The sequence below is a fragment of the Lacerta agilis genome, chromosome 9 (assembly GCF_009819535.1).
Source record: "Lacerta agilis isolate rLacAgi1 chromosome 9, rLacAgi1.pri, whole genome shotgun sequence".
NCBI lineage: Eukaryota > Metazoa > Chordata > Lepidosauria > Squamata > Lacertidae > Lacerta > Lacerta agilis.
In genome coordinates this window covers 30,628,012-30,652,061 of record NC_046320.1, presented here as the reverse complement: position 1 = coordinate 30,652,061, position 24,050 = coordinate 30,628,012, and the positions used below count along the sequence as shown (strand labels likewise).

Below are 24,050 nucleotides of genomic sequence, written 5' to 3'. Positions count from 1 at the left end.
ACCCAGCAGCTGCATGTGGAGGAGCGGAGACGCGAACCCGGTTCGCCAGATTATGAGTCTACTGCTCTTAACCACTACACCACACCAAATGTGGCCCTCTAGAACTTTCTATTTGGCCCTTTGGCCCTCCCTTTTACCAGGCCAAATTCCTTGGTATATGAACATTGTTAAATAAATACATGTCCATTCTTGAATATCCAAGAAACTAAAAGAATACATACGTTTTTAAAAATGGCAGATCAGTTAAAATATCCCCAGCAAATTCATCCACTATGGTATTCATCACTGGTATAAGTCCAGGTTTAGGAAGCATCCTCTTTGATTCCTTGTCTTTACCAAAAATAAAATCATAGCTGTTGAGAAGATTACTACAGCAAGAAGTGAAAAGTGTTAAGTTCAAGTAATAGTATTACTGTGTGTGTGTATATGCGTATGTGTGTGTTTGTAATCGTATATATATGGAGAAATGCTGGAAACATTTTCCTGTAATATAAACATGCACTGCTGTAGGAAGGTAATTAAAATATAAAATTGCAAGAAATATAATCATAAATGCAAACTGTGACTGGTCCCTAGTATGTGGGGGGGAAAGTAAAAAAAAAAAGTATACTACTCGTTGCATTATTATGGGAAATCATATTTATCAATGTTTACAATAATTATTGCATGCCAAAATTATAATAATGACTGCATTGTTATATGAAGCTTTACTTAACAATATTACCAACATCCCACAGGATGTAATATATAGAATTAGAATTATATTACGTAGTAATCATAGGAGTTGAAAGAGCCCAAACCCTGCTGATTTAGGAAATCTGAGCATCTTTTAACAGGTGGCCATTCAGTCTCTGCTTTAAAAACTAAAACAAATCCCAGAAGGATATTACCTTTTCCAGATAAGCATTTTTCCTCAATAAATGTTGTAGAAGTTCTTCGTAGAGGAAAAGGTGCTCCAAAATCACATGTTCCAGAGAGTTCTGTGATACGTTTCCACAAAAGTTCATAGTCCCTATTCATTTTTGCTCCTATATCCAAATCCAACCCTAATTTTAAAATGATAAGAAAATTACCATTTCAAAGAAATGTGTATTTGAAAAATAACTTTTGTTTCAAAATTACTATTGAAATCTCTAAAGACGTGATCCTCTTTTCTTCCACACACTCTTTTCTTTTCTTAAGGCAGTTTGCTTGACTTCTCCATTTTTAATCTCATAACATCCCTATAAATTTGCTTAGGTTTAAAAATTGTGCATGACCTAAGGTCATCCACAAAGAAATAAGAGGAAGTCATTTGCTGGTCCAACTCAGGAGCAAAATGCATTGGGTTGGCCCTGGTTGGGGCATAGGAGTGCACAGCATATTTCATTAGGGTGTGCACCCAGGGATTTTATTTTATTTCAAGGAAAGAAAAAGGAAGAGGAATGACAATACCAACAAATAAGGACAAGGAAGAGGAAACGAAGCAAAAACAACCACAACAAGAGTGGTGAAGGCACCAAAAAAGGAGGGGGTTTTTTCCCCTTGCAAACACTCATGCCAAGCTGACTAAAGGCAAGGCGGATCAACGGATCCAAAGGCAGGATAGCTCCTCTTCTCCATGCTTGCATGCCACAAGGCATCCCCCTCCCCCCCAACAGGTTTCTCTCAAAAAAAAAGTGACAACCAGAGTTCAGAGGGAGGCAGGGCCATGAGACAGAAACAAACACAGGCAGAATAAAAAGGCTGGAATGGAGGTGCAGCTTCTGCTGCTGTTGAAGTCAATTGCCCACCACTGCTTCTAGAGACAAATGCAGGCTGAAGCTGCAGATTCATTCCAGCCTTTTTATTCTCCCTGCATCTCTTTTTGTCTATTTCCATTGGTCCCCAATTTTTAAAAACATTCTGGTGTGCCTGGGCACGCCCCCTGCACATGCCTACAGTTAAGGGTTTAGACATAACACTAAACTGTGGTTAATAAAAAATGGAAACGAAAGCTTCTGATATCCTCCTTGTGGTTGCACCAGAGCATGACCCCAAGGCTCGCTGCCCTTTATTCCCATCACTTTTCATGCTATCTAAACTGGTCCAATATGATTTAATGTTCCCCAAACAAGAGATCCTATCAAAGTAAATATTTGTGCTCTTCCGTTGCCTACACAGCTGTCAATCTCCCATGACGCTGTACTCATTGGGAAACATAAAAGATGAAAACCCTGCCTCCTGGACAAAGGAAGAGATGTGTGAGATAAGGCTTCACCTATCTCAATGACAGCCTGCAACTCCATGAAGGCCTTGCTTTCATCATGAAAACACTGGGCCTAAAAATATTATAACTGGTGTGAATAGAATACCTGGGCCTTTTTCCAGTCCATAATAAAAGGCAATGTTCTTCAACAGGAGATCATCACTTAAATCAGGCAGTGTAGAAAAATCCACATTCTTCAAGTCCTGAGTTGCAAGGCATTGCAGAACATGAAATTCACAAAGTTTATACTGAAAGGAGAAAAGAAAAGAAATCTCAGTAAATTGCACAACATAGGGCTCGTTCCATTTATTCAAATGATGTCAATGCACAATATGGAAAGAAAACATTTTCAACTCATCAACATTTAACTCTCCAGCTTAACTGTACACTATGAGGGGTAAAACTATTGCGTTAGAGAAGTTCTTTTTCTGAAATACCTAAATTCCTTTTTCATGGCTACAGGTGTCTAAATCATATTATAAAACTGGTCAAAGGCCCACTCTCCCTTTGCTTGTCCACAGACAGAAGAACAGATGGTCATTCAAGTCTTGGTAGCTGGGAACAAGGAAAGTCGTGATAGGCAAAGCACCATGCCAAGATAAACTGTGCATCTGCATTTATGTGTCTCTCCACAATCACTTGCTCCACCCGCTAAAGCAAGTGGGAGCTTCCCTCACACCTACTGCAAATAGCAGAGGGCCCAATGTGAATCAAGAGCACAGCAGTGACAGCAGCTTCTCATATATTTGCTAACTGCATGGTTGGCATCTTTTCCAGCACCCCAGCTGTTATGGCACATGAATACACAGGATTATTCCCAAACTTAAATGTCTCAGTTCATAAACATAAAGTCCTTGCAAACAGCATTCAAAGTTCCAGTTACAGGTAGGTAGCCGTGTTGGTCTGCCATAGTCAAAACAAAATAAAATAAAAAAAATCCTTCCAGTAGCACCTTAGAGACCAACTAAGTTTGTTCTTGGTATGTGCTCTTGTGTGCATGCACACTTCTTCAGATACACTGAGACGGAAGTCACCAGACCCTTAAATATAGTGAGCAAGTGGGGAGAGGTACAATAAGAGGCCTTCTACATGAGGGTGGGGAGGGAAAGCCATGAGCAAAGTTGCCAGGTTTCCTCTCCCACGCCATTCAGCCAAAGAGCAGTCTGAGGCCTTCATTTGCCCTCATAGATGCTGCCATATACCCATATTTGATTGGCTGCATTTTCTCTCTTTGCCCTTCCAACCATTTGACATACACACTGAAAAACTGGCTACAGAAAAGCACTTTCTTAATAATGTTCCACAAATCCAGCACCCCGTTTTAGTTCTTCCCTGGTTAATAAAATAAAATAATAAAATGTGGCCAACACTTTACTGTAATATACTGGAAGTAGTCATTGCAGTGCCTACCTTTTGCATAAATCTCAAAGTTTCCTTATTCCAGCAGGCTTTGATTAATCTCACCCGCGATCGTTGAGAAAGGGGCAAATGATGTAGGAATACCACACTGAGGCAATACATCCGTAGAAGGTCTCCAACATCTTCCAGGGTTAACAATGTTTCCTTATTCTTTTTGAGAAGCAAAAACAAACAGGTTTTTTTAAAAAAGAAATACATCCTACAAATCAAATTCCTCTGGTTTCCCATTTTTCATCATTCATTTTGCAAATATAAACCTGTCAAATTACATTGGTAAGGGGGCCCTCAAGAATCGCCCAATTTTAAAAAATTAATGTAAGTCTGTTTGTGGTGCTTGTACTTAGCAGTAACAAACATCAATCCAGAGCCTTAAAACCCTGTCAAATGGGCAACTTTACTTATAGTATTGTTAATCTAGACTTTAAAAAGCTAAAGGTAAAGTATCCCTGACCATTAGGTCCTGTAGCGACCGAATCTGGGGTTGCGGCGCTCATCTCGCTTTACTGGCTGAGGGAACTGATGTTTGTCCACAGACAGTTTTTCCGGGTCATGTGGCCAACATGACTAGGCTGCTTCTGGCGAAACCAGAGCAGCGCATGGAAATGCCATTTACCTTCCTGCCAGAGCGGTACCTATTTATTTACTTGCACTTTGGCGTGTTTTCGAACTGCTAGGTTGGCAGGAGCTGGGACCGAGCAATGGGAGCTCACCCTGTCGCGGGGATTCGAACCACCAACCTTCCCATCGGCAAGCTCTAGGCTCTGTGGTTTAGACCACAGCACCACCCACGTCCCTAATCCAGACTTTACTGTGTTTTAATTGTTATGGTGCTGATATTCTGCATAAGAATTACTGTCACAATAATTCTATCATGTATCTTAATTCAAATTACATGATGATACCCATAAACAATGAGGGTAATGATGTGATATTTCAAATGTCGTGGGGGCGGGGGTCATCAAAAGCCACTGAAAAAACTCTTGGTGGTGACAGCAGCTCCATGCAGGTTCAGCAACCACTGAATGTGGATAAACCCAATTGCACAGAGCGTTCTCATGCTAGCACCATGTACTCATTGTAACAGTTGGTATTGGAGCTCAAAGGCTGAATATGGAAAAGTCATAACTGAGGTACTGAGAAAAGTAGGAAAGAGGACCAAAACAACAGCAACTCAAGTGCATACAGGAATATTAATTGCAAAGATGTACTACTGTTCAAATGAAATTAATTTATTTTAATAATTTCTGGAAGCATAGCCAATGTTAGCCTGTTGCAGCAAAAACAATAGAAACATAACCAAATTAATGATGGCATAAAGCTTTTGTGAATGTAGTCCATTAAATTCATGCCAGTTTGGGATTATTTTTCATAGATCTAATGAAGTGGACTGTGGTCTATGAAAGTTTACGCCATATTGACAGTGCTAGCCTTTTCTTGCAATGTATTTGAGTACATAGCACATTCTCACCCCTTTTGCAGAGCTAGTTTGTCTTTCTAGTACTTGCATGTGTGTTTCCAGGACTAGCGAACAGGTGATGATGCAGACAACATACCGAAGATCTTCTTTTTCCTTCTGGAATTGGGCAAATTTTCTATAAGCCTGACATTTCTGAACAAATAATGAAAGATGGAAATGATAGTAAGCATTTTTGTCTTTAAAATCTAACTCAGAAAAGGATTCTATTTTTTTTAAGAGAAATACACTTAGAATCTTGAATGACTTTGGGTGTGAATAAATTGCTATGATTCAGTATTATCTCTCCTGCTTAAATGAAATCCCACGAAAGTATATTGAACTACAAACAGTTCTGCTTATTGATGATCCATATATACAGATGAGCTTTTGGGTTCATTCATTTCCATGTCCCTTTGATGAACATATTACAGTATATTTAAGATAAAGAAAATTTACAGGATATAGGTTTTGGTTTTGCCCTTGATTATGTCTGTTTCTCCACATCCTTTCTGAAGCTTCAAGTCTAGTCTTGCATGTGTTAAAAAGATGTACATCTGTAGCACTATTTGAATAATTCCAGCTGAGTGAAGGGGTACAGCCTCCTCCTAAACTTACCCCGACACGTTTTACATGTCAAGGCTCCCCACAAAGAGGTCTAACTTGCACGGGGAGCTGCTCTTGCATGGGGAGTAGAAGAGGGTTCCTGCTCCAGACCTTCTCCATGCTCAATACAGGGAAGTTGGCAGGGACACAGCTGAAAGCATGGTGTCGCTCTCCATTTGCTCCCATGCACTTGGAATCACATGTGGGAGAACGTTTAAACAAGCTTTTGCATTTGAAACATTTTCTGCTACTTATTTTGTACCCTTCCCTATAAGCAGGGAGAAGAGCACAGAAAAGGGGCCATTTTCCTTTCCTTCTTTTTCTTACATTTTTCTTGCTGGACCTGGCTGTTTTAAATATCGTATTTCCAAACATTTTCAGAAAATTGGAAATGCATTGATGGCGGTGATAACAATGGGAGAACCAATTCATCAGCAATGAAAAAACCTACCGGTATTACCTTTCCTGCCAAAGCATCCAGACTTGGACATCCACAGAGAAAAAAGCACACTTTTGTACCAGATTCCTTCCAGTACTTAACCAGTGATTGGCAGTAACGTTTAAGGTTCTTTTCATGCTTAAAAGAAGAAAAAATCATGAGCATAAATTGTGCTGCATAATCCAGCCCACATTAGCACTCCTAAATCACACTGATTTCCCACTAGGATGAAGTATTTTGTTAATTATTGCCCTTAATCACTCGGTACTCGTGTGTAGAGCATTCCCAGGATTAATTTAGAGAAGGGAGTCGCACATTTAGACCCTGCAGCTATCAGAAGAGAAAGCCCAAGGCACAAGATGTGTAGCAATGCTGTGTGATCAGGGCACCAGCGCAAAAGAGTGGATCAACCGCTTGGAACCCCTATGCTTAAGTAGGACCCCACACATTGCACTTTCAATTCAGACAACTAGAAGCAATGTGTACTTGTTTAAGAAAGAAGATGCAAGGTGGGAGTGGGGTTAAAAAGTGACCCTGCCCCAAAGTGATCACAGCAATGCCTTACATGGGAGGAACACGTGAATAGGGTTATCATCATCAACACATCATGATCACATGAGTAAAGGGCTGCCTGTGACTTTGCACCCGCCCACTCAGCTCCACCTGTGATCTGTGTGCCAGGCAAAGGTCTGAAGAGAAAGACAGCTGTATTCTCGTAGGCTCCTTCAATACCTCACCCTGTTCCGCCCTCCAAAAGAACCCACATGTCAGCAAACACACATCAATTGGAAATGCTCAAAATGGTTACCGCCAGTATTTCATTGAGGGCAAGAGAGAAAGCCTGTTTAAGGATAGAGCTTGCTATATTCAGTTTTTATATATAATTGTGCAGTTTAAGAAAAAAAGGGTTCGGGTCCTTTTGCTTAGTACTATTGTTTTACTCATATGCTAATTTAATCAATTATTCAATAAATTAAATAAGATTATTATATCAGATGACAACCCTAATTAATAATCATGACAAACAAGATAAAATTGTGGAAATCTGTTTTATGCTAATTATACTATCTTAGTAATTTATCCTTGTCGTATGTATTCTTGACTATTTTACTGCTGTTCGCTCACTGCAGCCTTAAAACGTGGCGCGGCGCGGCTCCGGTGCCGGTCGGAAAGGGCCCCTGGACTTTTTTCCCATAGGAACGCATTAATTAAATTTTAATGTGTTCCTATGGGAAACAGTGCCTCACAAGACGAAATTTCCGCAAGACGAAAAGTCTTGTGGAACGAATTGATTTCGTCTTGCAAGGCACCACTGTATAGGACAGTCTCCTATGTTCCACATTTGCCATGGTGTTCTGAAGATGGAAATGGAGAGAACATTTGTTCCCTGCCATTGTCTGATGATGCATCCAACTTGCTGAAGTTTGGAGAGCGCCTGGGAACCTCATGTTTACTGCCTTGAGCTCCATGACTAAAGAAAGAGGATATAGTGGTATCTCCAGTTACGAACTTAATTTGTTCTGCAGGTCCATTCTTAACCTGAAACTGTTCTTAACTAGAGGCATCCTTTCGCTAATGGGGCCTCTTGCTGCCGCTGCGCTGCCGGCACACAATTTCCGTTCTCATCTTGGGGCAAAGTTCTCAACTTGAGGTAACTCTTCCAAGTTAGCGGAGTTTGAAACCTGAAGCGTTTGTAACCTAAGGCGTTTGTAACTCAAAGTACCACTGTATACTAAAACAAATAAATAAGCAGATTGGAGGAGCGCATTAGGCAGAATTTGCCAGTGTTGGCCAACATAAACAAATTCTAAGTGGCTGATATTCTTTTATTTTCCTACATAGAACGTTAAAAACCTAGTGAAGTTCACAACATAGTAGCAACCTCAAGGATAACAATGAGCTCTTCACGTGACATGTTCATGTACTCATTTGTTTCCAATGACGACACCTCAGAATTGGGAAATGCATACTACTCGGAGGGACATTTGTTTGATCACTTTTAGTTATTGTTGCATATTTTTATATAGTGATTTGTTTTCTATTTAAGTTACCTCTGGGAATATGACAATGCATAAATAAAGTAGCAGTAGCAGTTCAGTTTATGTTTTTGTTCAAGGATTCCCTCCCCCCTTGACTTTCCCTTAAATTATGAATAAGAGCAAAGTCAAGGGAAACATCGCCTAATGTTAAGTTGCAAAAAGTACCCTGTTTTGATCCTTACCCCTAAAAATGATAGTTGTGTGTGATCACACAGGAAATGCCTCAGGGTTGTAGCTGATGAAGCCAAGGCTTGCTGTGCCATGCAAGAGGGAGCGCTAGACCTACCATTAGATACAGTGAAGCTGCCACCTCAACTTCTTTAGGGCATCAACAAAGAGCAGCCAATTGTTAGTTGTTCAGCTGATTATTATTGTATTTTTACTGCCAGAAAGGGGGACCTGTGATTGCAGGATAGCCTGTCTCAGGTGCCAGCCTGGGGTACCATGCATTTTGACTTGGGCACAGGGGAAGGACACCATTTTCTGCCTCATCTCAGGAAGTAAGATGTCTTGGGCCAAACCTGTTCCCTTTCCTTCACTGAAGGGAATTTACTCTACTATTTACCTGTTTAAAATACCTCTGATATTTGAATAGACTATTGATGTAGTATCCATAAACTCTGATCGCATCTGATGCTTGGCCTGAAGTAAGCACAATGTTGACACTCCTTGACAAAGTATGCAAAATAAATACATGGAGGAAATTAGTGTGCAGTTGATCCAACCCTTCATCAGCGACTATTAAGAAATATGGATAGTTGTCTTGCAGAAATTCCTGCCAACTACTCTCTAAGCAGTTCGAAAATTCAGTATGTATAGGAATTTCAGTGTTGTTTCTCAGATGGATGATCAAAGCATTACGCAAAGATAGGAAATCAGGATTTCTGAAATACGCATGTTCTACATCCTGTAAGGGGGAAAAAAACAGTATATATGAAATACTTCTCAATGTATTACAGTAATCGAGACATAGAACATTAAAAGCAGTATGGCATTTCTTAAGAGTTACATTAAGGCTGCAATCCTGTCTTAACATGCACATGGAACTCACTTAAATCTATCCACATATATATGGGTTTGTGGTTATCACCGAATGGAAGAATAAAATAGTATCCAGTAAAGGACTGGGCATTTACACATGAAGAGACTCCCAGTGCCCTCTACCTGGTCCAGACAATACACCAGACACAAGCAGACAGATAGATAATGGGATGTTCAGCTTCAGGTCCAGTGGCTGCCATTTTTAGGGTCTTCACTTCTCAATGGGAGGGGAGCATGGGAGGGTGAATCAGGGACTAACTTAAATCACCTTCATTAATTTCAGTGGGCCAAATCTGAGTTAAACTTAGCTGAATACAAAGCATTAAGGGTCAACCGCCTTTCTTGCACAGAGAAACAGAGCAAAGTGTAGAAAAACGGGGGTCCCCACCCACTCTTGGCTCTGGTCCTACCCACCACTGCTTCCGCTTCCACCACATTATGCACCACACACCGCCCCTTGAAGAGATTCAAAGGAGTGCAGCTCTTGACATAGAGATGTCTCCGCTCTCGTGGTGGCCTGTCCATGGTGCTGAAAGCCCTGTATCAGATTGTCTTTGCAGTTTAGGCTCTGAAATTACTGTATTCTGCATTATTTTTATCCTTTGCTAACCATCACTGATCAAGGTATTGTTTGTGGATTGGACACTGGCTGTCAATGGATTTTGCCTCCCTCGGACTGGACAACTGAAGCCAAAACAATTACATTTTCACAGTATTGCTTTTTGTTGTTGTTTTTGGTCTACTATTAATTGAGATACTTTTTGTGCTTGATCAGATACAGTCATACCTCGAGTTGCGTTTGCTTCACGTTGCGTTTTTTCTGGTTACGAACACAGCAAACCCGGAAGTGTTTACTTCCAGGTTCGCCGCTTCACGCACGTGCAGGAGCGATCTTTGTGCTGCAGCAGCGCTCTATCACGCCACGCGCACGCACAGAAGCGGCACTCTACTTACGGACTTTTTGGGGTGCGAACGGCACCCCGGAACGGATCACGTCCATAAGTAGAGGTACCACTGTAGAAGAAAAGGCTGGTCAGGTTGGTCACTTCAACCTAGTGAGCCAGATTTTTCCCACAAGTTGACTAAGCCTGTTTGAAGGTTTTCTATCATGTTCAAAGCCAGGTAAGCAAGTTCAATGGAATAAAACAGCTTCTTTCTCACAATTGCTACATCTTTGTATTCTCTTCTTGTGACTGAAACACCTGTGGTCAAGTTAAACAAACACCAGAAGATTGAACACATTTTTTTCCTCCAGTGAAGAAAACCACTGTATATAGTAAAAGTACATTTTACTTGTTACCTTGAAGAAAACAATGAAATATTTTGCTCCTTTGCTTGTTAAATCCAGGAGAAAGCGCTCAACTAGGTAGAAAAAGTGCAAGTTTTGTCCACGCTGCAATGTTAGTTCTCTTGCACAAGTGATAAATAATGAATCACCATCAATCAGAAAAAACTCTGACTCTACATAGTCATTCAACAAGCTGACATATCTGGATTAAAGACATAAAACAAACAATGCAATTTAACAATAGTTTTTTTAAAAAAATGCCATACTGATACACATACACACACTGGGTCCTTTTGGTGAAGTGCAGGTAGTATACCAAATCAATCATCATAAAAAAACCAAATACCTTCTTTCTAAACCACTGATTCATAAACTAACTGAATAGTGGCTTGTAGTCATAGTGATTCCAATCTTCCATTAGCTTAAGAACCAGATCTTCAGAAATCCTGTTCCTGATTACATATCCCATTTGGGCTGACAGACACCAGCGTCCAATAGAAAGCTTGGGATGACGAAGTCTAAAATGGCCTCAGGGTGTTCTGGGATACTGGTTAATATCAAGAAATGTATTCTCAATCACTACATACTATTTCCCTTCCTAAGACTGCCCAGGTCCTCTTTCAGACCTAACAGCAGCTAAGCTAATGAAGGGGGGGGGAGCCACCTCCATTGTGACACTACAGGAGACTAGCTTATCATACTTACTCAGCTTTTGGTATTTCGTCCATAAGTAAGCAAGTAATTTGTGCCATGCATCTCTGTAGCTCTGTAAAAGAAAAATGCAGACAGATCTTAGATTTATCACACACATTAGCCAATTTCCCACCAAGATCCTAAATAGCCCAAGAGGAAAACTGTGTAAGAAGCTATGATGTAAAGCGACTTCTTTTCCAAGTTTCAGAACAATTTTATAAGATCCTGGTCTTGTCCTGGGTGTCAGTAAGCAAAACCCCCCACTCATCCTGAAGACCTCATCATTATGAGGCGGTGTGTGTCGGTATCCACAAAATGCTGTGTGAGTTTACTAGTTTACTAGTAAAGTGGAACTAGCTGATGCAACTGGTTGATGCAATCAGCCTGCAATACTTACTATAAAAGTGCTGGGTCAGAATGACTCAGCAGAAATGTGCTGGCAGGTGATTAGCGATCATCAGTATACCTGTAAAAGGGAAACCTGTCCAGCAGTGTGAGTAGAAGAGTGTGGTCAGAGAGAGAGAGGGGGGAAAAGGTCTTCCTAATTGCCTTAAGGTGCAGCCAGGTACTCTGTTTGTCTGTATGAACTGCTCGTGTATCTTAGCCTGTAGATATCTGTAAATAAAGGTAAAGGGACCCCTGACCATTTGGTCCAATCGCGGACGACTCTGGGGTTGTGGCGCTCATCTCGCTTTATTGGCCGACGGAGCCAGCGTACAGCTTCCGGGTCCTGTGGCCAGCATGACTAAGCCGGTTCTGGCGAACCAGAGCAGCACACGGAAATGCCGTTTACCTTCCCACCAGAGTAGTACCTATTTATCTACTTGCACTTTGACATGCTTTCGAACTGCTATGTTGGCAGGAGCAGGGACTGAGCAACAGGAGCTCACCCCGTCACGGGGATTTGAACTGCCAACCTTCCGATTGGCAAGCCCTAGGTTCAGTGGTTTAACCCACAGCGCCACCCGTGTCCCTTGTATATTTGTATATAGCTCACAATAACTATACTGCACTGAAGAACCTGGGACTTTGAGTATCTCTGCTAAAGCACCGTGGAGGAATTCGCGACAGTGTGTTGGACTAGGACTGGGCATTTGGCTAACGTGTGAAGACGCACTACACATGTACCAAGTTATATGTAGTGCAGCTCCACCATGTGAGCGGGAACCCTGTCTGAATTATATGAGCTCCACCTACCTAGTGTTACACTACAATGAAACAGGATCCTGGAAAAGGCATCAAACATATTCCAAAGAATATGAACACATATAAAAATAAATAAAACCATATAGTTACTTGCCTGGATTTTGGAAATCATACAAACATGGTTCACTAGGAACTTTTGCCAAGGATGCTTGTTTGGGTTGGTTTAATGTGGAAAGAGAGGTTTCATCTCCTACTGAACTTTCTTCAGAAGCCATGGTGGGTCTATGGGTTTTGACATATGAATCAGTCCAGCTTTGGAAACTTGGTGTACTTACACCTGGCCCATTACTGTTCCATACACCTTGAAATTACCAAGCACACAGAGATATCATTCTACTATTTTAAAAATATTTTCATAGCTGAAAATACATCTGAAAATACATTGACACCAATTTATGGCTCCTCAGTCCATATGACCCTATGATTCCCCCACTCACCCCCCTAAAAAAATCAGCATTCAGCAAAACTATTGTAAAATTGCCAAAATTGGTTGAAAAACAAATAATTTTTTAAACCTATTGTAAAATTGGTAAGATGCTTCACAAAAGTAAACACCAGAGTTGTCATTGCAATACTTCCTCCTCATTCTCAGCAGAGGCGTTTCTCTGTTTTTACAAGACGAAGCAATAATACATTTCACTCCAAAGGTCAGGAAATTTATGACGTTTGCAGAATTATGAAGCTCTCATGGGCAGTACTCGGTAGATACGCTTTTCCTGCTACATACTTGTAACACTATGTTAGATCATTTTCCTTCTGAACAAATATCACTGAGTGGCAGTACCATCCATTAATGGATGATAGCCAGATGGCTATGCTCAGAGGCAGAATCTCAGTGGTTCCTAGTTTCTGATAAACACAAATAGGGAGAGCACTTTTGTACTCGTGTCTGTGTACCAAAGAACTTTGTACTAAGTTACCGAAGAACTTTGTACTAAGTTAGATAAAAATGTTGCAGTAGAAATGGATCACTTTTATGAAAAACGGAAGTTGGACCATATAAAATGCCTTCAGTTTGAAGTCCACAAAATTAGCTTAGCTATGTTTATGACTATTTTAAAACTCAACTTAAAACATTCTCTCCAGAAAAGGCCTTGTGTTAAGAAATGTCAGAAGCTACATGGAAGCTCATTAATTTTTAGTATGCCCCATTAAATGCTGCAAATTGTCTCCTTGAGTCTGATAAAACCCACATTCACCACAAATCTTACTGTTAACTTCACACTCTACCCACCCACCCCCTTTCCAGAAAAAGTATCCACTGGTGTCAGGAATTGTGAGGGGAGAGCGGACAAGGGGTAAAAATAAGAGTTAAATATATTCCCTGCTATGATAGCCTTTTCTCCTGCAAGCTGATTTTTTTATAATGCAAAGGAAAAGATTTAGGGACCCGTATATTTTCCCCCATGGAAGGCATGTGATTTTGAACAACAGCCAAGGAAAGGTTTAAGCATGAACACACTCTTTTCTATGAGCTCCCACTCACAGAATTCAGTCTTACAAGTCTCCTACAAGTGTGAGAGATTCCAGGCTGCACAGCCAAACACTATGTGCAACTCAGCCCTTATAATGTGTTCATTTCTTTCTATAAAGCCCTTCTTCATCAAATCAGATTCTAGGACCAGGAACCCATGGGAGGTGCCAGGAGCAGTGCTGGATTTGCATATAAGCTAAACAAGCTATAGCTCAGGTCCCCACTCTCTTGGGGGACCCAAAAAAAATTAAAAGGAAAAAAAAACTGGGTGTACATTTCCAAAATGTAAGACAAAAAACAAATAAAATAAAACCTACATACAGCAACAGTGTTTTGTGTTGTGTAGACTCCTATGATGTAAGTAATGGGCCCTGCCTGCTAGCCGGCTCCCTAAAATATCACTGGTTTGCTCATTTCTATATATAGGGTGCCTACATTCTGCATGGACTGGTACCGGTAGCATGGCAACATGTAGCATGCAGATGCAGAGTATAAATTTCATGTTATAGCAAGTTTCTAGAGGCTAGATTATGAGTCTTTGTAAAGCGTGTTTGTAAAGAAACTTTTGTTATTGCCAAATGCCAATGTGTTTGCATTATTAAGTTTGTTATGAATAAAAGAATCATTTTAAGTTAGAGCTTAATAATTATTTAACTATTAATATATTTCTTCTTAATTGTATTTCAGTTCAACAGTTACTTTGATAAAATACATATTTTGTTGTGTGCAAATGGCTTTAGATACCTATTAGGTCCATAAATTACCATATAGCATACCTGTATATTCAATACACATGAAAACAGCGACAATTTGTTGTTGACAAATGACAGCTGGACATATAAAGGACCCCATTACCTTCAGTAGCTTAGGGCTTCATCAAACCTAAATCCAGCCCTGGCCAGGAGGGGGGACAGGAAGGGGGCAAGCGCCCTCAAATACCCAGCCCACTTGCCTCCCTATTTCTCAACTCCTGTCATTACCATATGCTCTTATTTTTTTTGTTCTTGCCCACTTTGACGCATATGTGCCCCACCCAGTGTTTTTTCCCCCTGGTGACACTACCGCTTGCCCCACATTCTTAGGGTGAGTATCCCAAAGCTTCACAGTTGCCACATCCCTGCCTTTAGTCTGACTCTGCAAATTTGGGGGAGGCTATCAGATGGTTGGACAGTGTTCTCGAAGATACCAACATGAGTCTGACCAAACTGCGGGAGGCAGTGGAGGACAGGAGTGCCTGGCGTGCTCTGGTCCATGGGGTGACGAAGAGTCAGACACGACTAAACAACAACATCAGTGGGTAACCAGCAATCTTATTTTCAGTTCCTTTGGTGGCTGAAACAGATCTATTGTGTGGATCTGATCATAAATATATATCCTAAGCCAGGGGTCTTGCACCAACTACCAGTGCTGAAGAAACTGAAATTGACCAATTCTATGAAGACTTACAACACCTTATAGAAATGACACCAAAGAAGGATGTTCTTCTCATTATAGGGGATTGGAATGCTAAAGTAGGGAGTCAAGAGATAAAAGGAACAACTGGCAAGTTTGGCCTTGGAGTTTAAAATGAAGCAGGGCAAAGGCTAATAGAGTTCTGTCAAGAGAACAAGCTGGTCATCACAAACACTCTTTTCCAACAACACAAGAGACGACTCTACACATGGACATCACCAGATGGGCAACATCGAAATCAGATTGATTATATTCTCTGCAGCCAAAGATGGAGAAGCTCTATACACTCAGCAAAAACAAGACCTGGAGCTGACTGTGGCTCAGATCATCAGCTTCTTTTGGCAAAATTCCAGCTTAAACTGAAGAAAGTAGGAAAAACCACTGGGCCAGTAAGATACAATCTAAATCAAATTCCTTATGAATACACAGTTGAAGTGAAGAACAGGTTTAAGGATTTAGATTTGGTGGATAGAGTGCCTGAAGAACTGTGGATGGAGGCTCGTAACATTATACAGGAGACAGCAACGAAAACCATCCCAATGAAAAAGAAATGCAAGAAAGCAAAGTGGCTGTCCAATGAGGCCTTACAAATAGCGGAGGAGAGAAGGCAAGCAAAATGCGAGGGAGATCGTGAAAGATACAGGAAATTGAATGCAGATTTCCAAAGAATAGACAAGAGGGCCTTTCTAAACGAGCAATGCAAAGAAATAGAGGAAAATAACAGAATGGGAAAAACCAGAGATTTGTTCAAGAAAATTGGAGATATGAAAGGAACATTTTGTACAAAGATTACCACAATTAAGGACAAAAGTGGAAAGGACCTAACAGAAGCAGAAGACATCAAGAAGAGGTGGCAAGAATACACAGAGGAATTATACCAGAAAGATATGGAGGTCTCATACACCCCAGGTAATGTGGTTGCTGACCTTGAGCCAGACATCCTAGAGAGTGAAGTCAAATGGGCCTTAGAAAGCCTTGCTAACAACAAGGCCAGTGGAAGTGATGATATTCCAGCTGAACTATTTAAAATTTTAAAAGATGATGCTGTTAAGGTGCTACACTCAATATGCCAGCAAGTTTGGAAAACTCAGCAGTGGCCAGAGTTTTCCAACCCAGCCAGCTCCTCCGAAGCTGCAGCCAGAGCGCTCCGCTTTTCCGTGGGGGGGGGGGGGAGAGAGCAGAGAGCAGAACGTGGCGGCGGTGCCGAGGGGCAGAGGGCTGCCCCAACCCCAACACACACACGCAGGCAGAGCCCTTGAGCTTCTCTTCAACACCCCTTTACTGACCCACACAAAAAAAAAACCCTCTGGCTTGATTCAACACACACACACACACACACAGCCCTTGACTTGATTGAACATACACACACAGCACAGCTCTTGAGTTTATTCAACACCCCGCCCCTTTGATTCAACACCCCCGTACACACACGCACACACCTTGACTTGATTCAACACACATACACACCCTCTGAGTTTATTCAACACCCCCTTTATTTGATTCAAAACAAACACACACACACCCCTACAAACACACAATGCACACCTTGACTTGATTCAACACCCAGGAGAGCAAGCCCAAGCTTGCTCTGAATATGAGAGGGTTTTGTATGTGGGGCATCAAAAGCAGCAAAGCATACATGCATTTGGGATCATATGGGGTGCATCTCTCCCCCCTCATTAGAGAATAATAGCTGGGACTATGCTCATATTTTTCATTGATATAGCAGCTATAGCAGCTGACTGCACAATCCTGTATATATAGCATTAAGGTAAGAAACAATATATGCAGTGTTATATTTGTTTTAAATGTCGCAATGGTTTTGCGGCTCCCAGTTTTTTTTTTCCTTCGGAAACGGGTCCAAGTGGCTCTTTTTGTCTTAAAGGTTGCAGACCCCTGTCCTAAGCAGATGAGTGTAGATCACAAAGATCTGGTGTCCACCCACTTCCAATCCATTTCGAAGTTCACCCTGACACTAGCTTTCAGCCTTGCTGGGCTCAAGTCAAGCCAGCCTGAAAAATTAGAGCCTCCCTGCATGGAAGAGCCCTGTTCCCCATCACCATGAAGGGAAGTAGGTAGCTCCCTCTGCGTACTCAGTGAACTAGGCCAGGCGCTCTGCATATGCTCAAAGACACAATCACCCTCCTAAGCTGCCTAAGCAGTAGCAATGTCGTTCTGCGCAAAACTCCAGGGCGTAAACTCTTCTCTAGCATGGGATGCCCCCGGGGACCTTCTCCACGGATGGTCAAGGCTCCTTTCCTGGCTCTCCTTTCCAAATACTGTACCCCCGACAAGCACGCACACGCAACATACACTCTTCCACCGAAAACCTCCCGCCCTCTTTTACTTCGTTTCTGCGCGGTAAAAATGGAGATGAGCGGGCGCCTCTTCTCTCATCCGCGACGCGCGTCTGGTCCGGAAGATGCGCGATCGGGGACGCGGGGAGTTCCCTTTACGCATCGCGGAGTCAGCGGCGCTGTCCAATCAGGAAAGCAGAAGCGCCAGCTGTTCCTTTGAGTTTCGCTTTCGTTTCCTTCTATCCAGCACTTCTGCCCGCGATTAAGTTTCGTTTCTGGCGGAGCCTATATTGAGAACCTCTCCCCTTGATGCAACAAGATGAAAACGATCGCTGTTTTCTTATGGTCCTACAAGTACAATGAACGGTGAGGGGGCGGGGTAAGGATTGAGCCCGCTGTGCTCAGGCTAAAACGACCTTCACGGTGACATTTGTGCAAGTTATTTCCATGTCACTAGTGATTGAGGACCTTGCGTTTTACAGCTCCTGTGTATACAGGCAGGATCAGTCTCTCCGGGAAGAGGCTTGAATGTGGCAGTGGGCTTAATTCCTCCCCATGCGTTCACAGGACATAGCTGGAAGAGGGTCCCAGAGCCACTTTTTATTGTACATTCATGAAGTTTTGTGGTTCAGGGCGATTCACGTGCTATCCGGCCTTCAATATTGCTTGTGCCTGCAAAAATATTTGGGGGCGGTCACACTGCTTCACTGAGCAGCGCGTTCCACTGATGAAATCCTGTGCCCTTTTTTAATACCGCAAATGTTTTGGTTTGTTTTTGTTCTGATACTGTTGTGTCCTCCAGCTAGCAATAATGTGGTTACCATTGGGGATGCATCGCAGAACTACTAATAAAACAGAACAAATCCATCACTAATGCACTTTTGTTGTGATAGGAACATATTGCAGGTGCAAAACACTGATCTGGAGCAACCCCGTGTGGAAAGGGTTACAATTATTGTGAAAAGGTGTGTCCTTCCCCCCCCCCCCCAATAATTGACTTAAAATGTTTTTTGTGTATCTTGACCATTTTGTGATCTGCAGTCTTGCAGGGTGTGTGTCTTCCAACTCTCTTGATTCTGTAATCTATGACATGAAACACTCCCAAAACAGACTTCCAAAATGCTTCTGAGTTCTCCAGGTTTAAGAGCCAAAGAAGAGGAGAAGACGAGTTTAGATTTGATATCCCGCTTTATCACTACCCTAGGGAGTCTCAAAGCGGCTAACATTCTCCTTTCCCTTCCTCCCCAAAACAAACACTCTGTAAGGTGAGTGGGGCTGAGAGACTTCAGAGAAGTGTAACTAGCCCAAGGTCAGCAGCTGCATGTGGAGGAGCCGGAGAGTGGACGCGAACCCGAATCCCCAGATTACTATCTACCGCTCTTAACCACTACAAGACACTGGCTCTGAATAGGTAACAGCATAGTCTGGATAGGTTGGATCTGAGCAGGAAACAGCAATTAGCTCAATCTTATTCATGATTTTTTTTAAAAAAAATCTTCCTTTCTAACGTTCTGGTTGCTCCAGAGTCCTGTGATGACTGATTCACCTGCGCAAGGCGGTAACATTACCAAGGGGGTGGGGTGTTGGATCCGCATTTAAGTTCCCATTCTCAGCAAACAGTCCTAAGGCGTGGTTCATATGCGCTCGCCAGCTAAGTGGTTATGGTTCTCGTGTTTGTATTTGTTTTTTTAAAAATTGTAAAAAAAAAAAAAGGAGGGGAGTCAGGCTCCAGGGGGCGCTAGCGCGCTTCTGCTTCAATGGCGGGGATTAGAAACTGGGGGAAGTTTTCGCCGGAAGCTGCCTGGGAATCCGTCGTGTTTTGAGTGCCCTCCTGTATACACGGGGGAGTCACGTTGAAGAAAGTAGGGGCTTCCTCCTGAGTAGCACTTCATTCTAAGCTATCCAAATTGCGGAGAAAGTGGAGGAACTTGCTAATTAAGAGGCGGGAAAGGGGAGTCACTGCGGGGCATCCCTGACAGCGCACGAAGAAGAGACTGCAGGTTGCCATGGAGCACAAGCGGCGTTTTCCGCAGCAAGCTGCCGGAAAAGGAATTGCGAGATGTTGCAGAGACTCCAGGGAGAGAAGGGGCCTCAGGAGGTCCTTTAGTCCAATCCCTTGCGAGAGACGGAAGGACTCTCTTTCCACACGTTCACCTGCATTCACACCACACGTAGACAGCAAAGCACACACATCGGAATTCACATCATCCTGAAATATGCCAGAAGAAAATGGTGTCAAGCAAAAAAAAAAAAAAAAAAAGTGAAGGGAAAAGGAACAGCTTAGTGAAACCAACCCTTAGGCAGGGGGAGCAGAGCTGATGAACTCCTCCAGACAGTAGCCTAAGCGCCTGTTGCTGAGGCACTTCAGCTTTTCTTGCAAAAACACTTTCTTCAACCTGACTCCCGGGTGTATAGGCCTACAGGAGGGCACTCAAAAATATTAACCCAAGTCTCAGTTCAAAGGAAACAGTAGTCTTAATTCAGCACACGAGTAATAATATGGGCGTCCTCACCTTACTCTGTGTGCAGTTTTAAAAGATGGGCCAATTTAAGACTTCTGGGCATTAGCAAAGGAATGCGAAGGCGCAAGCATTACTGGGAATCTAATGCATGAAGGGCTCTAGTTCAGTGGTGGAGGCCATATTTTGCAGGCAGAAGGTCCCAGGTTCAGTCCCTGGCATCTCCAGGTAGGGTGTGTGTGTGTGTGTGTGTGTGTGTGTGTGTGTGTTTGTTTATAAATATATATAGAGAGAGACCATAAATATATATATACCAAGAACAAACTCAGTTGGTCTCTAAGGTGCTACTGGAAAGAATTTTCTATTTTATATATATAGAGAGAGAGACCACTATATAAAAATTGGGGGGGGGGTGTTGCAACAATTATATGTAAAACAGTATGAAAATGTGAGCATATAAAACTCTTATGGAAATGTGTGTTCTTTATTGCCTGCATCCGTGGGATACAAACGGTTTCATCAGGCATTTAAAAGTTAGAACAGAAAGCACCTGCTGAATGTCTATTGGCAGTGGATTCCACAAGGCATCTTCCGATGTTCCTCTGACTGCACAAAAGTTAGTCCCATTGAGCTGCAATCCTTATACTCACCTGGGAATAAATCCAATTGAACTCAGATGGGTTTGCTGTTATATTTTCAGCTTGTAAAAAGTTCATATGTACTGCCATTACAAACACTCTTTCTGCTGCAATGAGGTTTTGCTATCCATTTTCATTGTCATCGCCACCTCAATGAAAGAGAAGTAATTTGCCTTTGACTTGACAGCATAAGGGATCCTCCACGACCTCTTTATTTAGCATTCATCCTGATTTGATTACACAAACCTTAACTTACTTAGTGGTTACACTATACAATGTTTAGAATACATCTGAAAGCAAGCTTTTAATATTAATATTAATATAGGGACGTTTTTAATATTTGATGTTTTATTACGATAGTATATCTGTTGAAAGCTGCCCAGAGTGGCTGGAGCAACCCAATTCGCTGGGTGAGGTACAAACAACAACAACAACAACAATGTCCCGCCATTACTGAGCATTCATTTTGATTTGTTTATGGGGAATCCACCCTCCATTCATATTTATTTCCTTGCTGGGTGTTTACACATCTTCCTGTTGACTTGTTCACCTCACAACTTTTCAATGCTTTTACTGGCACTTGCCAAACCACCAAAAAAATGTTGGTTTGTTGCAGTAGGGCAGGAGAATGCTTTAAATCCACTTTAACTGTGCAAACTCAAAGTTCCAGTATGCACTTGGAATCCTTCCCGCAAAATACTGACAGTCTGGAGGCAACCTCAGTCATTATCATTGTAACTGAAATGACATATAAGGAGGCCTGGAAGCCTTCTGCCATCACCTTCTGGAGCACCTGTCTATTAGCCAATCAAATAAGAAAGAGGGGGTGGAGCCCGGGGACTCTCCAACTCTGTGGAAATTCTTTCCAAAAATAGTCCTGAGTTGCCAAGTGCCTTCCAGACATTTCCCTAAGCAATTGCAAACTCCCTTGCTCCCATCCTTGCCTTGCGCTGAGTTCCCTTTATCTGTTTGTTTTTGTGGCATTTTATCAGTCAGACACTATTTGGTTTAAAGGCTGGTTAAATATTGAGTACTTTGGCACATTCCCATAGCAGAAATTGCTCCCTTGTTTCCCCACAGAGCGCAGCCCACATCCGTTTACATTGTCGTCTTTGTTTAGCCCGCGCACACACAGCTTCTGTCATCGGTATGCAGCTGTCTGCATTTGTCTAATGCCAACTGCTTTTCATACTTGCAAGGTAGAAATCCTGATAGGCAGGCTCACTGTCACACACAAGTTGTTGGTAGGAAAAAATGAAATCTCTTATCGTCTTCCTTTTTCATAATAGGGAAATTCGAGGAAGTGTCTTTTCAAGTAGTCACCCCGTTCTGTAATAAACTCGCACGAGATAAAACTCCCTTTCAGATTTAATCATATAGTAAACCACATTTGGAACAAATGTTAGGGCTTGCACCCCGCCTTCGTTATTCCCACCTCACAACTGACTGTTGTTATAAAGAGATATAGGTAATTGGGGTGATCCTGTTAGACAAAATGAGGTGCTCCCTTCCATTCCTTCTGAGCTTGTCAAATCAAGGGAATTCATTTCCAACACATCATATATTTTTACAAGCCGGCCAATTTGCTTGCAGGAGAAAATTCCTCCCTGGCCCCCATAATATGGCAACCGAATTAACCATAGCAAGGTCCATAAACGACGTGCCCGTGTGGGGATAACCAACTTCCGGGATAACCAGTAATCCTGGAGAGCCTGCTCCCACTGGTTATGATGGGTCCGCTGGTTATGAGGTTTTACTGAAGGTCGTGAGAAGTTTTCTGGAGTTCCGAAGGTTGTTACGAAGGTTCCGAAGAAGAAAGGATAGGCAGCGAAAAGAATAGCAAAAGGTGCGGCCTAAAGAAGGAAAAAGGCCAAATAAAAATAAGAAATAAGAGACTGCAGTCAATGGTTGGGGTGCGCTCTCCCAACTACTCTCTGTGCGTGTTCTTTCTTTGGTTTCTCTTTCGTTTCTCTCCGTGCTTGTCTCGCGTCCTCTCTCTTGTGTTTCTGTGCGCACTCCACACCGCTAACAGAGAGCAGGGGCCATTTATTGATAAATTGAACAGCGTCATCATACAAACATAAACCAATCAGAGCATTGCATTAGCCTGTGTTTCCGGGCGGGAAACAAGCTTGCGACCATTACTGAGAGGCTTCCTGGCGCGCTTTCTAGCAAGCGCGGAGGGATCCAGGCAGCAATCACCAGCCGGATCTCTTTTCTTCCGTGCAGTAGCGCGGAAGGTTTTGTGAAGCGGCAAAGCGTGGGAAGTCCCAAAAACGTATTCCCACATGCCCGCTTCCCCCCCTCTGGGCAGGCCCCCGAAGACTGGGTGGGTGGGTGGAAAATCCCAAGATGATCGGCCAAGAAGACAGCCAACACCTGACCGTCCTCTTAAATAGGCTGGGGTGGACTGCTTGCAGCTCCAAGCCCCATCATCTGATTGGCTGAGCGGGCACTGCCCGCCCTTACCTGAGGGTCCAACATGGCCTGTGGTGGGCAGTGCCAGCCACCCCTCCCCCGGGCCTCACCTGGAAAGATGGCAGCCTCCCTGAACCCGCCACGCCATGCAGCAATGGCCGCCCGCCCGCAGTTCCAGGTGAGCGGATATTATCCTGCACAGTGCACATTATCATTTTCCCAAACATATATTGCACTTCCTGAATCAGGCAGTCTGCTGATTTTCCTCAGCATGGTTAGCACTTTGTACACATGGTCTTTAGTGAACTATGGCACACACCAGCAATTTTTTTTTTCACAAAACCAGCATTGAAGCAAGCAGTGAAAGAATTCTGTCATGTGCTGGTTTCTCTTTGATGCATATGCATTCAATCATGCCATCCTAGATTTTTTGTGTTTTCTCCAAAGACATAATGTGTCTTTCCTTCACGCATAGAGCATGAGACTATTGATCTCAAGGTCATAGGTTCAAGCCCTACATTGGGCAAGAGATTCCTGCATTGCAGGGTCCCTTCCAACTCTATGGTTCTATTATTCTCTCCAATCCAAAGCTGAACCATTGAAAAAGATTGATTATGAAATATTTTATTTAGAAGGATGAATAAAATGTTGAAGAGATGGTGTTCATTAAACACTTATTCTCTTAAAATGCTTTATGAAGAGTGTAATAGGAAGGGGTTTTTTAAATGCAAGATTACGTACAGTATCAAATCATTACAATTCCTGTATACTTGAGGGCAAGCAGTACTGTACAGCTCTCAAATGCAAGAGCATTGTCTTATTCCAAGAGATGCTGCCATTTTCATAAGGAAGAAGGATTTCGTTTCTTCTTTGCTTTTGGTTTCCTCTTTTAATGTACAGT

The 24,050-nt window shown here is 42.4% G+C and overlaps 1 protein-coding gene across 1 annotated transcript in view; it reads right to left on the bottom strand.

Moving 5' to 3' along the window:
- Nucleotides 1-17,726, bottom strand: part of DDX60 (DExD/H-box helicase 60) — a 46,065-nt gene extending 28,339 nt beyond the window's left edge. Inside the window, exons 1-11 of the mRNA XM_033160303.1 lie at nucleotides 17,685-17,726; nucleotides 12,506-12,712; nucleotides 11,218-11,278; nucleotides 10,525-10,714; nucleotides 8,749-9,090; nucleotides 6,166-6,282; nucleotides 5,085-5,246; nucleotides 3,638-3,790; nucleotides 2,334-2,475; nucleotides 891-1,046; nucleotides 222-330 (exon numbers count right to left, since the gene is read on the bottom strand). Coding sequence (XP_033016194.1) covers nucleotides 222-330; nucleotides 891-1,046; nucleotides 2,334-2,475; nucleotides 3,638-3,790; nucleotides 5,085-5,246; nucleotides 6,166-6,282; nucleotides 8,749-9,090; nucleotides 10,525-10,714; nucleotides 11,218-11,278; nucleotides 12,506-12,626 — 1,553 coding nt within the window. The 5' untranslated portion in view covers nucleotides 12,627-12,712; nucleotides 17,685-17,726. The remainder of the gene's footprint in view (nucleotides 1-221; nucleotides 331-890; nucleotides 1,047-2,333; nucleotides 2,476-3,637; nucleotides 3,791-5,084; nucleotides 5,247-6,165; nucleotides 6,283-8,748; nucleotides 9,091-10,524; nucleotides 10,715-11,217; nucleotides 11,279-12,505; nucleotides 12,713-17,684) is intronic.
- Nucleotides 17,727-24,050: the final 6,324 nt, after the last annotated feature.